At 37.7% G+C, this 14,441-nt stretch overlaps 1 protein-coding gene across 6 annotated transcripts in view; it reads left to right on the plus strand.

Moving 5' to 3' along the window:
- kif21b (kinesin family member 21B) overlaps positions 1-14,441 on the plus strand; it is a 100,629-nt gene that overhangs the window by 60,013 nt on the left and 26,175 nt on the right. For 4 of the 6 annotated variants that reach the window (XR_005621595.2, XM_039663338.2, XM_039663342.2 and 1 more), the window contains exons 26-27: positions 2,151-2,264; positions 7,623-7,661. Coding sequence is in view for 5 of the 6 variants with exons in the window: in XM_039663338.2 (XP_039519272.2) it covers positions 2,151-2,264; positions 7,623-7,661 (153 nt within the window). In the remaining variant the exon portion in view is untranslated. The remainder of the gene's footprint in view (positions 1-2,150; positions 2,265-7,622; positions 7,662-14,441) is intronic. The other 2 variants (XM_039663340.2, XM_039663341.2) reach the window with 1 other exon arrangement.

A 14,441-nucleotide genomic window follows, 5' to 3' on the forward strand; every position in this document is an offset into this window, starting at 1 on the left:
GACTTCATTTTGCTTTCTAAAGACTGGATAGAAATCACAAAATTAATACACAATTTATTCTATCGACTGCCATCAATGTTATTACTAAAGTGAAAAAAATAAAAAAAACATTCAGAGACCAGATGATTCATGAGATTGGGCTCAGACAATATTTAACACTTTTTAAGAAATTAAGAAAGATTTGACCTAAAGCCACAGAATGCAACACAATGGATGTAGATTTTGAAATGTTCTAACTAATGTAGTGCTGTCATTATTGTTAATTGAGCAAGCAGTCAGGTCTATTTTTATTAAAATCAAGTTAATAAAAGCCTTTAAATTGACTTAAAATGCATGTATAATAACAGTGAGGCAAATAATTGTTTCAAATAAAGTATAAAAAGCAATTTATCATATAGTTTTATTGATCCTCACATTTTAATATCTCGGCATGAGATCTCATCTCACCCCTAGTTTGTGTTTTTGTTGTGTCTTTGTGTGAGGCTTTCTGTTGCTTTAGTAAAATAAACGGGGAAAAAGAATACAGTACACACTTTTAAAATTAAAATAAAGTAATAAAGACATGCATTGAAAAATGTTTACGTTCTGGTTCATAAATCTAAGAGTAAGGATATTCTTTCAGAGAGTGTTTTACTCAGTTCCTTAGACTGTTAGTATAATGGCAGTGTTAAAGCCAATTATTTAATTTTGCAAACAACATTTTATGATATGAATTAACTATATATTTAAGTAGAAATTGCCTTTTGTAATTGACATTGTAGGAAATTGCCCCTTGGCAGGCAGACAGACAGACAGATAGATAGATAGATGGAGAGACAGACAAACAGATTGATAGACAGACAGATCGATGAATGGATAGACATACAGACAAACAGATGGATAGACAGACAACAGAAAGACAGATGGATAGACAGACGTCAGATAGATGGATAGAAAGACAAACAGATGATAGATAGACAGACAGATGGATGGATGGATGGATAGACAGAAAGACAGATGGATACATAGATTAACAGGCAGACAGATATATATATAAAGATAGATAGACAGATAGACAGATAGATGGATGGATAGATAGATAGATAGATAGATAGATAGCATACATGAATAGACAGATGGATAGATACATGAATAGACAGATGGATGGATAGATGGATGGATGGATAGATAGATGGATAGACAGAAAGACAGATGTATACATAGATGGACAGAGACAGACAGACAGATAGATGGATAGACAGACAGACGGACGGACGCATGGATAGCTAGATAGATAGATAGATGGACAGATAGATAGATAGATGGATGGATAGATAGATGGACAGATAGATAGATAGATGGATGGATGGATAGATAGATAGATGGATGGATGGATGGATGGATGGATGGATGGATGGATGGATGGATGGATGGATGGATGGATGGATGGATGGATGGATGGATGGATGGATAGATAGATAGATAGATAGATAGATAGATAGATAGATAGATAGATAGATAGATAGATAGATGGATGGATGGATAGATAGATGGACAGATAGATAGATAGATGGATAGATAGATGGATGGATAGATAGATAGATGGATGGATGGATGGATGGATGGATGGATGGATGGATGGATGGATGGATGGATAGATAGATAGATAGATAGATAGATAGATAGATAGATAGATAGATAGATAGATAGATAGATAGATAGATAGATAGATAGATAGATAGATAGATGGACAGATGGACAGATAGATAGACAGATAGATAGACAGATAGATAGATAGATTGATAGATAGATAGATGGATAGATAGATAGATAGATAGATGGACAGATAGATGGACAGATAGATAGACAGATAGATAGATAGATTGATAGATAGATAGATGGATAGATGGATGGATGGATAGATATGACAGACAGATAGACAGACACTATACATTTGAATGATACTATAGAAATAAATGTGTCATGGACATATTCTTCAGGAATAGTATGGTTTGGTAGTGTATACTATTCTGAACATAACCTGAAGATTAACACAATGACCATACTTAAAGGTGAAGTGTGTGCTGGGGTAGCAATTGATATGTTCAGAAATATTATGCTACACTCTTTCCTCTTATCAGACGTGTGTGTGTGTGTGTGTTTTATGCCAGAAGTCCAGATGTAGGCTACACCCCTCCGTCTTCCCCTCCGCTTCGAACACGTAACGACCGCAATGTGTTTTCCCGTCTGACGAGCAACCAGAGTCAGGGATCAGCGCTCGACAAGTGAGTTTCACACACACACACACAGACAGCATGAACGATCTGATCACATAAGAAACTTCATCAGAGGCAGATTTCCCTTCATAGAGTCCGGTTACCTGAGCCCACGTGTTCTCTAGTTTTCCTTTTCCACCCAACTAGTTTTTACACTTCAGCTACAACTATATGCCTTTGCTTTCTGCCAGGTCACTTTATTACAGTCTTACAGTATCCACTAGTTTGGTAGCTCAGCGTTAACCGCCGGCAGTATCGATCTCTAATTGCAGTCGAACGGTTAGTATAGCTCAAAGCCGACAGCAGAAGTAGCGTCAGTTCTTCGGCTCCTGTGAATTCTCATTATAACACCACAAGTGGGCACATTAGGGTAGGATAACCAATTATTCCACCCTCTGAAGATGGGTTTTGTTTGCACTTTCCCTCCATAATTGAATCAGCAGTGTCTGATATTGCCATAGAGATCTAAATTGGTCATTTGATGCGCCTGTCAGGGATTTATCTCATTATTTTTCCAACCCCTTGAATATTGCGCTCTAGTATGTGTGTGTGTGTGTGTGTGTGTGGAGTAGGACAGACTGTAGATTTCTACCAGGCTGCAGTGTGTTTACCATGCTTGGGTTGCCTTCCTGTCGGTAGTTACTCACACACCTTCAGCACACAGTAATTTTGTGTTCTGTGTGAAATCACCATAATTAGTGGCGAATGCTTAAGCTAGCATCACTATTACTGTAGCTCATACTTAGAATTAGGGATTTGAGCAAACCCCTGATGGTATTAAACTTAAGTGTAACCTGTCGTCCCGCACCGTTTGTGTGTGAGTGTGATGCCTCAGATCCTGCAGGCTTATTGAGGAGATGCGCAATATTAGTTGTATTAGTGTTTAGGCTTGAAAGCGGGGAAAAATCCTGGTATGCATGACCAAAAAAAAAGAATACAGAAGAAAAATTCAAGGGGCCCACAGGGTGACTTAAAAGGATTACTTATTATTACAAAAAAAAAAATATTAATATTATTTTGGTTATTTACATGCATTGTAAATAAAAACAATAGTTGAGGGTAAAGGGTTTTTAGCATTTTAATTAAGTGTTACTAATGATATTAGTAACTCTTAATATTAATACTGATATTAATAGCATTATTAATAGAGTGGTTCTTTAAATAAATTATTATTTATTGTATTGTTTAAGTCATTCTGTGACCCCCTTGGAAGTTTGTTAAGGCCCCCTGGTTGAAACCATTTTTTAGATCATGAAAAAATATTAATTCTACTTTTGACTGTTTTTGACACATGAAATCCCTTTTTAATACTAATATTAAAGTAACAACGACAAACAAATATTCTGTAGTTAATACCTTGACTGTTTTGAATTGTCTCCAAAAATTAAAATTAAAATGAAAAAATATGAAATGGAGCAAAATTGAGTAATATTGAGTAATCCATGAAGTGTTAAATATAAATATTATTATTATTGAGGAGATGTGCAATATTACTTGTATTAGTGTTTAGGCTTGAAATGGGCGAAAAAACCTAGTATGCATGACCAAAAAAAATAATACAGAAGAAAAATTCAAGGGGTCCACAGGGTGACTTAAAAGGATTACTTATTGTTATATATATATATATATATATATATGATGATTTGCATGCATTGTAAATAAAAACAATAGTTTGTTAATGTTGCAATTTATCTATTTTTTTAGCATTTTAATTAAGTGTTACTGATGATATTAGTAACTCTTAATATTAATACTGATATTAATAGCATTATTAATAGAGTGGTTCTTTTAATAAATTATTATTTATTGTATTTTTAAGTCATTCTGTGACCCCTTGGAAGTTTGTTAAGGCCCCCTGGTTGAAACCATTTTTTAGATCATGAAAAAATATCAATTCAGGAGTGTCTAAACTTTTAACTGTTTTTGACTTTTTAATACTGATATTAAAGTAACAACGATAAAAAATATTCTGTAGTAAATACTATAATATAATATGTACTAATACTATATATGAAATTGAGCAAAATTAAGTAATATTGAGTAATCCTTAAAGTGTTAAATATTAAATATTATTATCGACAAATATATTTTTGACAGAAAAATACCATGGTGAATTCAAAAAGAGGTCATATTTTTACCCCTTTTATGAACACTTGGGGTAGTGATACAAAAAAAGTGATTTTTTTCTGAACTTATGACCAACAAATATGTAACTGGCTTTACTGAGGTTCTCCAAGATTTGGGAGGAATAAGTGGAATATTAACTCTTTCCCTGCCATCGACGGAAACTTCCAGCTTTCCATGTTTTCACTGTTGGCGCTGCTACACATCTTCTGAAAGAGTGCTGAATCTCCTGATCAAAGAAAATGCAGAAACATGTGACATCAAATGTAATCATCAACGCGATCATCAATATTAAACCGCATATAAATCAAAACTACCTAATGTTACCTAATGAAACGTCGACCCAGGACGAGCTACTGGGCGCTACTACGAGATCCTGATGTAGTCTTTGATAGAAACACGACTCTCTCAGCTTTTTGCTCTAAATGTTGCTTTTGCTTAAAAGCAGAGCACCTGTTCTTTATTTTGATATATTGCATGTTCACATTCACTCAACAGAAAAATATGGGGGCCATGAAAAATTGTCAAAATGCTCAAAAATGTTGTTGAGGAATTAAATGGTTTTATTATCATTACATATTGGATTAATTTCACCCCCTTCTAGGGTTAAAGTTGAATTGATGTAATTATACAGTATTGAGGCGCCAGAATACCAGACTTTGGTGTGGGCTTTTTGTTTTTTAAATCTTGGACCAATAACTTAACCCACCCATAACTGCAAACAACACAGCTCTAGTTGTGTTTTTGAAGATGTGACGTTTCTATTTACGCTGGTCATCATATGGAAATTAATTTTGATGATTTTCAAGTGGCGCTAATGAACGTCTATGCCAACTCCTTTTTATGCAGAACTTTAAATTAGATCCTATTCTCATGTCTGTTGAGATGCTTTTACATGAATAACCTCACCTGTTAATGAGCACGTCAGTCTCGCTATATAAGCTAGTGTGATCTTTATTCTTCTTCTCCACTTGATTGCTGATTGGTCCCCAGTGGGCGGGTCTGACTTGATTAGATTGGACTCCTGACAGCCTTGGGTTCGCACAGAATAACAAAACCGGACGGCAGACGCAAGACATTCATGCAGGCCAGTGTTAATAAAGCTTCATCGACATTCAAATCAGTGTTGGTGTCAGTCCCGCCAGTTGGTCACACACTCATTAATATGTTTCTCTATTAAAGTGTGTGTGCATGTGTTAAGTTTCTGGACTTCTAGTTTGACTGACTCTTTATTTTAAAGTAGCAAATTAATTCTTGACACTTCAGCCAATCAGACGCTTATCCGAGGGACTGCCAGAGGTTCATACGGTTAATCTTTTGACTCGGCACTGACTTCATTAAACATCGTCTCACGAATATATGCATTTGGAAGATGATTAGCGGGGCTGACCCTGATCACCGGGGCCATGATCTCGTCACAGAATGAGACACAGAATTTTTTTCTCTGCAGTTGTTCCTGATCTTGCTCTGATAAAGTCAGATCGAGAAAACCCTGTAATATTTAGTTACATAAAGTTTGATATAGAATTTGATATAGAGTACTTGTTAGTCTCATTATGAATCGTCTAATATATAAGTCTTATGCCCATACTGTTATGCTTTTTAACCGTTATCCCAGTGCAGAGTCTTGCCCCAAAGGTTTCCATAATAAATGCATTGCTGTAAAAGTTGACAAAAATTCTTTATGTCTGTAGTAATCAACTGTAGCTCACAGATACTGTCAATAGAGCTTAAAGGAGTAGTTCATTTTTTTAAAAAAACTTTTGCTGATAATTTACTCACCCCCATGTCATCCAAGATGTCCACGTCTTTCTTTCTTCAGTTGAAAAGAAATTAAGGTTTTTGATGAAAACATTCCAGGATTTTCTCCATATAATGGACTTCAATGGGAACCAAACGTGTCAAGGTCCAAAAGACAGTTTCAGTGCAAACTACAAACTGTTCAAAGGGCTTTAAACGATTCCAGATGATGAATAAGAGTCTAATCAAGTGAAACGATCACTCATTAAAAAAAAAAGAAGTATTTATGTTTTCTAAGCACAAATGGTCGCCTTGCTCTGTTCTGTGATGCGCGTTCATCACTATCCTGTTCGAACTCGTTCATTAAAATGATCAAAATGTTCATCTTTTTTCGTGTCATTTGGTTCATTCAACGAACGAAATGAAAAGATTCATTCATTTTGAAAAAAAAAAACGATTTCGAACAGGAGAGTCACGAACGCGCATCACAGAACAGTGAAAGGCGAGCATTTGAGCTTATAAAACTTAAACTTTGTTATTTATTTATTAAATGAGCGATCGTTTCGCTTGATAAGACCCTTATTCATCGTCTGGAATCATTTAACGCCCTTTGAACAGTTTGCACTGAAACTGTCTTTTGGACCTTGAACCGTTTTGGTCCCCATTGAAGTCCATTATATGGAGAAAATCCTGGAATGTTTTCATCAAAAACCTTAATTTCTTTTCGACTGAAGAAAGAAAGACATGGACATCTCGGATGACATGGGGGTGAGTAAATAATCAGCAAAAGTTTCTTTTTAAAAGTGAACTACTCCTTTAATACTGTGTCCTAACCTGGTTGTAGACTCACCATTTCCAAAACGCCAATTTAACCCCTCCGTTTTAATCTCTAAATAATTCAAAAAACTCTTCCTGTTGATGAAATAAAACTATTTGTTTATACACCATTCATATTTTATCATCCCAACATCCGCAATCATCCACGTTCACACAATAGCACTTAGAATAACGTGTGAGTGATGACTGCAGCATGAATCGCTTTTGAATCTCATGTACTTGTATATTGTCTCTGTGAATAGTGGGAGTCATTTAGCCTAGAGCACTACAGTGCAATTTCAATAGGAGATGCTGCATGAATGAAACGTGGTGTATTGATAATACGTCTCACTAAAACGCCGGCTTCTTTTATTAGAGTCATGTTTTATTTCTTTGGTAGTCGCAATAAAAACAGTTCAGATCAAACAGCCGAGTGAACCGAGACATGAAGTGTCCCATTACGCCAACACGAGCTGTGGGAATACATCACTGTGAGCTGAGGTTCTTGCCGTCAACATGGAGTCTTATTCCAGTAACCCCACCCAATGAACTCTGCATAACCCTCCTGCTAACTCCTCCCCTTTTGCTCTAGCCCCACCCCCTTCTCCTGCCTGCTCCTCCCTCCCTCTCTGTCTTCTACTGACTCTTCCCACCTTCCCCTAACCCAACTGCTGTTCTGCCCTATAGGTCGGATGACAGCGACTCCTCTCTCTCGGAGGTGTTCAGGTAGAGATCTCTGTCTGTCATTCTGTTCCCTGTTGTCTGGTTGTCCCGCCTGGTCACACCCCCACCAGGTGTGGTCACGGCATGAGCATGCATGTGCCCTTTCCATTTGCGTCCTGTGCTGTGAACTCTGTAAGAATTGAATGAACCTTATGGATGGACTCGGTTAAATAGCTTTAACGATCTTGAAGGTTCAAAGGAAGGTTTTAAAATCGTGTACTAAATGTCAGCTTATGACTCAAAATCATTGCATTGATTGTTTCCTGGCGATCTGTTGGCAAGGCCCACTTACAAACCCTACTTGAATCTCGCAACAGCTCTGGACTGGGATCAAAAGGTGGCATCCCACTAGCCAACTCAACTGCCTCTGATTTCCCTGAAAAACGGCCGAAATAACCCGATCTGACAAGGCCGTGAGTGTCTGCCTCACCAAGCGGTCAATCTTTTCATGTTTGAATCAGCAGGGCCATTAAGTCACTGGCTGAGAGATGCCCTGTTTCGTGATTTTTCAACAACTATGTAAATAACTGTACGTTCACACCGCCGCCGACTTGAGCGTCAAAGAAGGACGCTTGTCAAAAAGTACGGGGAAGCTTGTTGACGCTTTGGACGCTTTGAACATTGCAGGGAGAATAAAAGTGTCACAACATGAGATGTAATAAACAGAAAAAAACAAGCAATGCATTGAAGAAACATTTTTTAATGACAGCATTTTTATAACCGTTTTGGTCACATTTGGTCGGGAAAAAATAGTTAGCTGTTGTTATTATTATTATTATTGCAGTCAAATCGGTGTCACCGCGGGCAAATTAATTGCATTCCCGCTTTAAAACTAGCGTTCGTAAATATTTCAAATAATAGTTGCACTCATGTGGTCCCTATCAGTGTTGGGTCTAACTAATTACTTACTGTAATTTAATTACTTTTTCCCTTGAAAATGTAAAGTAAGGGATTACTCTTCATTTATCTGTAATTTAATTACAGTTACTTCTGATGTAATTGAGGTGAATACTGTGTATTGATCAATCTGATCTCGCAGCGATTCGTATGCATTTTATGAGGTGTCTAAATATTACGACCGCACTCGTACAAATTCGTATGAATTATTGTAAAATATGTATGAAAAAAAGTGTGAAATGTCATGAGATCAGACATAAAACAATAGTGGGTTTAACATCAAAATGTATTGTCTGATGCTAAAAAGTATGTTTTTATAATTAAATGTAACCTTCTCCTCCAGGGTCAGTTTAAGGATAATTCGTGCAATTTTCTAGAATTTATTTGAAAGAATTAAAACAGATTCATGTCTATCCTTGTATTATTCAGCTGGTTGAGATTGATATGGGATTTTGAAAGTAATTAGTAATTAAAAGTAATTAAATACTTTTTAGAGAGAGTAATTAGTACAGTAATCTAATTATTACACTGTTGAAGAGGTAATTAGTAACTAGTAATTAATTACTTTTTTAGAGTAACTTACCCAACACTGGTCCCTATAGACGAATCTGACGAGCGTTCTGTGTAGGCTGCCATCTTGTGGCGACGCCGTTACTGAGCTGTTACCTTCTTACACTGTCTATGGGTGTTACCGGTGTGTAATCAAACCTCCTTGATTTTACTGTCTATGATGATAACGCACCCTCGATGACAGCTACATCCAGGCAGAATGACTTGTTGGGTTGATGATGTTAGACAGTGGCCTCCAGTCACAGACGAAGGTACAAACGATCTTACAGATTATTTATGAAAATAGCTTGGCAAGCTAGCTAGGCTAACGTTAGCTAACGAGGAAACTATAGAAAGATCTGTCCATTTGGCAACAAATAAATAAATGATGACATCAAATAAACGAATTCATGTTTTTCATTTGTGTCCATTATCACATTTAAGGTACAGCTAGAAAGTATACATAATATTGACCAATTAGTGTTTAAAACCATGGAAAGGGGTTAATATAACAGCAGGAGAACAGTTATGTCACATTTAGCTCAGGAAAGCCATTTAATGACCATAACATGTTAATTGAATAGAAAAAAATAGATAGAGAGATTTTGCTGAGCACTATATAAAGTTACATATTTATTATATTTTTACTTATGTCATTAAATAATTGCTATTATAACAAAAACTGCATTATATTTAATTTAATTTGTTATTTTAAACCCTTAATAATACCAGCAGAACCTTATGGCACCAGTCGACCTGGGGTATTTTATGTAGCTCACAATGTTTTCTCTTCCAAATTGAAATTTTACTGCCGCCATTGAAACAATTTATAACTCGACATTGTAAAAGTTGTAACGTTAGTGACGTTAGTAAATCGCGGGCTGTTTATTCCAGTGGACGTAAGCTGCAACTAAAACAATAGGAGGGAATGGCACAACAGCTCAGTAATGGCGCCCGCTTACTTCCGGTTGTTTTGCCGGATTCGTCTATAAGCGAACAACGTCATGTCATAAATTATACGAAAGCCCAGCAACGGCGATGATTAGCTTCTCTTCCATTTTGGTAGGAACGAAACTTTACATTCATGTTTCTCCGGAATCAGCCAGCGTGGAGGACGTCTATATTCCGATTGGTTGCTGCCGCTTTGCCGCTGAACCGAACTCATTACCATAAAGTTGAGCTTCTTTCAACTTTCTGATTAACGCTCAAAACGCGACGCCGATGGATTTTACGCTCCTTGCAGCTGAGAAAAGCCAGCTTCCATTTAAAGCTGCCGTCGGCAACATTTTTTTGATCATATTCAGTGAAATCGACACTATAATCCGACAGAACAACATCCATCTGGAGCGTGTTATTTGTTTTGCAAAAATCCCGGATCATCCGGTGCAATCAGCACAGGGGGGTGTGAGATCTGACTGTCAATCACAGATCGGGCACACGTAGGGTTGGGTATCATTTGAATTTGAACGATTCTGATTCCGATTCCTTGTTTCGATTCCGGTTCCTAACGATTCTCGATTCCGATTCTTTTAAGAGGCAGGGTCAAAAAAGTTTAGCTAACCTTGCTAACAAACGGCCTTTCTGAAGGAAATACTCCTTCTGTAAAAATACTCCTTTTGTCACAAATTTTGCATTTTGCCGAGATTTCGTTATTTTTAGAAAAGTGAAGCCACACTTTGGATCGCCGACGTATACTCATGTTCGACTCGCGTGGTTATGCCAACACTTCCGGTAGACGCTTCTTCGTTGGTGTTGTTCAGCAGTTTCTTCTTCCGCTCGGCGGACTGTGAATATCTTTAAAAAAAAAAACTTTTTTAACGTAAAAAACTTTTTTTTTTTTTTTGGGAATATCGAAACTAGGAATCGAAATTTTAACTTTTGAACGAATCCGGGAAAAACTAAAAGTTAGTCCCGGTTCCAATCGATACCCAACCCTAGGCACACGCCACCCCTCGCGCACGTTACAATCACATGCACACGCCTGAATTTTGCGCAGTAAGGAAGAGTGATGGCGGAACACTAACAAACCAAGTAAGCTCATTTAGAGTATAAATGACGTTAGCAATTGCAATATATTGGTAGATTAGCCAGGGCAGCATACCTCCAAATAATCCATGGTGTTGATGGATGCTGATGAGACGGTCGCGTTCACAGATAACCTGGTGCGCACGAACTCTGTGTGAGGGTATTCGTTGATAGTGGGGGAGGGCCATATGAGTTGTAAACATTCAAAATTTTGCATTCAAAAGACTTGCCGACTGCAGCTTTAAAAGGAATGACTTCCGGCCGCTTCGGAAGCTGAAGTCGGCGGCGGCGTGAACGTACAGTAAGGCTTAATAATAATAAAAAAAAAATGTCTGGAAAATTGGCTAGAGAGATGCCGGCCGAACTTGTAAACATGTCCAGCAAGTTTGACATCTTTTGGTCCTTTGAACCACCACTGATCTAATTGTTTTCTTTGTTTCTTCTGGTCTCTGTTGTAAAGGCTGTAAAAAAAAAATTGGTTCACACAAACCCCACAGGTTCAATTTAGTATGTTACTCAATATTCTTTTCTTATCCAATCTAGCGACTCTGTGATTTCTCTGCACCCCATTATCCTGACAGCACAATCGCATTTTTCTTGTTTCCTTCGAGTTGTTCTCGTTATCCCATTAGAAGTTAATGACTCCATGATGGAACATGGAGTGCTTGGAACAACTCGGCCCCAAATTTCCTCCGAGAGACAAATCTGTTTAAGGAGAGAATCACTGACGGCTGGCTTAACTTGTTCACCAAGCGAGTCCGTGGCATTCTATTCCAGAATGAAACAAAACCGCATGATGATGATACATTCACATTATGATGTCTTATTATTTCAGCTATCCAGGGCCAGCGTAACTGGGCACTTTGGATTAGTGTTTTTAGTCTGTGTGTGTGTGTTTTTAAGATACCCTCTTTGATCAGCATGAAGCTGAATGAGTCAGTTTATTCTTTGAACTCCACCAGTCTGCTCTAAATCCTGCTATGGGAATGTTCAGATAAGGTTCATTCATAACAACCCCATGAAAAGCACAGAACCTCCATATCCTGACCTCCTCGTGCTCGTCTTCTCTACTGGGGGAGACTTGGAGACGAGGTCCCCCCCTCTCCCTTCCCATTCACACCATGTTTTTCTCAGAGCATCTGATTTCTTTGCTTTCAACCCAGCGGAAGGGTCCAAAACCGTGAGCTCACTCATCATTGGTTATGTGCTGCATGATGGTTTAGCTTTTAGAACATCATTTCTTCAAGTTTGCTGTTTGTTGTAATGTTTTGGTTTTTGCAAGGAGTGTTTCCTTTTTCATGCGTTTTTAGTATTGCAGGGCTTGCATGTTGAGTTTCTTGCTGTGTGTGCATAGACTGATTTTTGGTTTTGGCTGTAATTGTTTTAAAGCACAGCATGGCACACTACACCTGTATTGAGTTTGTTTGATTGACACTCAGTAAGAAATAAAATGTCCTTATTCACTCTAATTCAACTCTAATCCCTCACTTATCGACTCAAATGAGCCAGAAATTAAGCAGTGTGGTGTGGATCAATTGTTTGGTGCTCATTAGTGGAGCTTGCGCACCATTACCAACTCCATTACCAACTGTGAACTGTTTTGCTTGGTGGGCAATAAAAGACAACAAAAAATCTCTGAGGGAAGGAGCCTGAGCCTTACCTAGAGACAATGAGGTGTCTTAATTTGACCTTAGCAAACAAAAAAACAACGCCCTGGAAACCACCTTGAACACTCTGAGTTTTGCATAGGCAAACACCACTTCTATTTTCTACAGATGGAAAAAAAATCTAGTTCCAATTGAAAAATGTTAATGATATGTAAATACGGCTTTGGTTAACTCCGGCGCAAAATGAACCTTTGGTCTAATAAAACATCGGTACCTCAACCGTTCTCTCTGAGATTTGTTTTCATGATAATCGAATGTAAAGAGTTTTAACTCTGAAAACTGTTTAGCGTATAATGCTGGTACTGGGGGCATTTACTAAGTAAAAAGAAATCACTTGTTTATACCACTAACAAGGCTCAAAATAACCAACACAGTAACTTAATGAGGGTCACACATGCAAAACGAAGCATTGAGAACTTTGTAAGTGTACAGACTGTTTAATAAGAAGATACTTTATAAAGACAGTTCACTTCGTGTATACAGACAGGAGCCATCTTGGAAAACAGTCCCGACAAGTCAAACCACGAACGTCGTGCTGAGTGATCTGAACTGTATGAACGGCGTTCGGGGGTCAACTTATCGAGACTATTTTCTAAGACGGCTCCACGAAGTGGACTGTCTTCATAAAATATCTTCTTATTAAACGGTCTGTACACTTACAAAGTTCTCAATGCTTACCCTCATTATGTTACTGTGTTAGTGTGGGGCTATTTTGAGCCTTGTATTTTTTATTGAAGTTTATTGAAAGGACTTCTGGTACAGGATTACACAATCCTCTATTCTCTAAAAGATACAAACCAGATATATATACAATTTCACATTTTGATTTTATAAAAAAAACGCATTAAGAGTTTTCCTAACATCCTAAATAAATTACATAAAATTAATTACTTAGTTACAGACAAATTTTATAATTATACATAACTCATCTTTTGACTGGCAAAATGCATCCAGTCTATTCTTAAAGGGTTAGTTCACCCAAAAATGAAAATTAAGTCATTAATTACTCACCCCCATGCTGTACCAACCCCATAAGACCTTCGTTCATCTTCGGAACACAAATAAAGATATTTTTGATTGAATCTGAGGGCTGGATCACTCTTCCATAGACAGCCTGAGGGACTGCCTCTTGACGGCCCAGAAAGTCATTAAAAGAAAAGGTTTAAATATTCCATGTGCCTACAGTGGCTCAACTATAACTTTATCAAGCGACGAGACTACTTTTTGTGCGAAAAAAAAACGTAAATAACGACTTTATTCGACTTCCATTACTTCCTTATGGGCGCATGCGCGAGAACTGAGACGAGACCGTTCTTCTTCGACTACTTTTTGTTACCGGCTGCTCACCGCTTAGGAGTTTTACCGCCCCCTACCGTATAAGATGACGTACTGCTTGTAAACAGAACCTTTTGCGCCTCCGGCTATATCAGTATGTCATCTTATACGGTAGGGGGCGGTAAAACTCCTAAGCGGTGAGCAGCCGGCAACAAAAAGTAGTCGAAGAAGAACGGTCTCGTCTCAGTTCTCGCGCATGCGCCCATAAGGAAGTAATGGAAGTCGAATAAAGTCGTTATTTACGTTTTTTTTTTGCACAAAAAGTATTCTCGTCGCTTGATAAAGTTATAGTTGAGCCACTGTAGGCACA

This window comes from Pimephales promelas, chromosome 21, assembly GCF_988280905.1.
Source record: "Pimephales promelas chromosome 21, fPimPro1.hap1.1, whole genome shotgun sequence".
NCBI classification, from domain to species: Eukaryota; Metazoa; Chordata; class Actinopteri; order Cypriniformes; family Leuciscidae; genus Pimephales; species Pimephales promelas.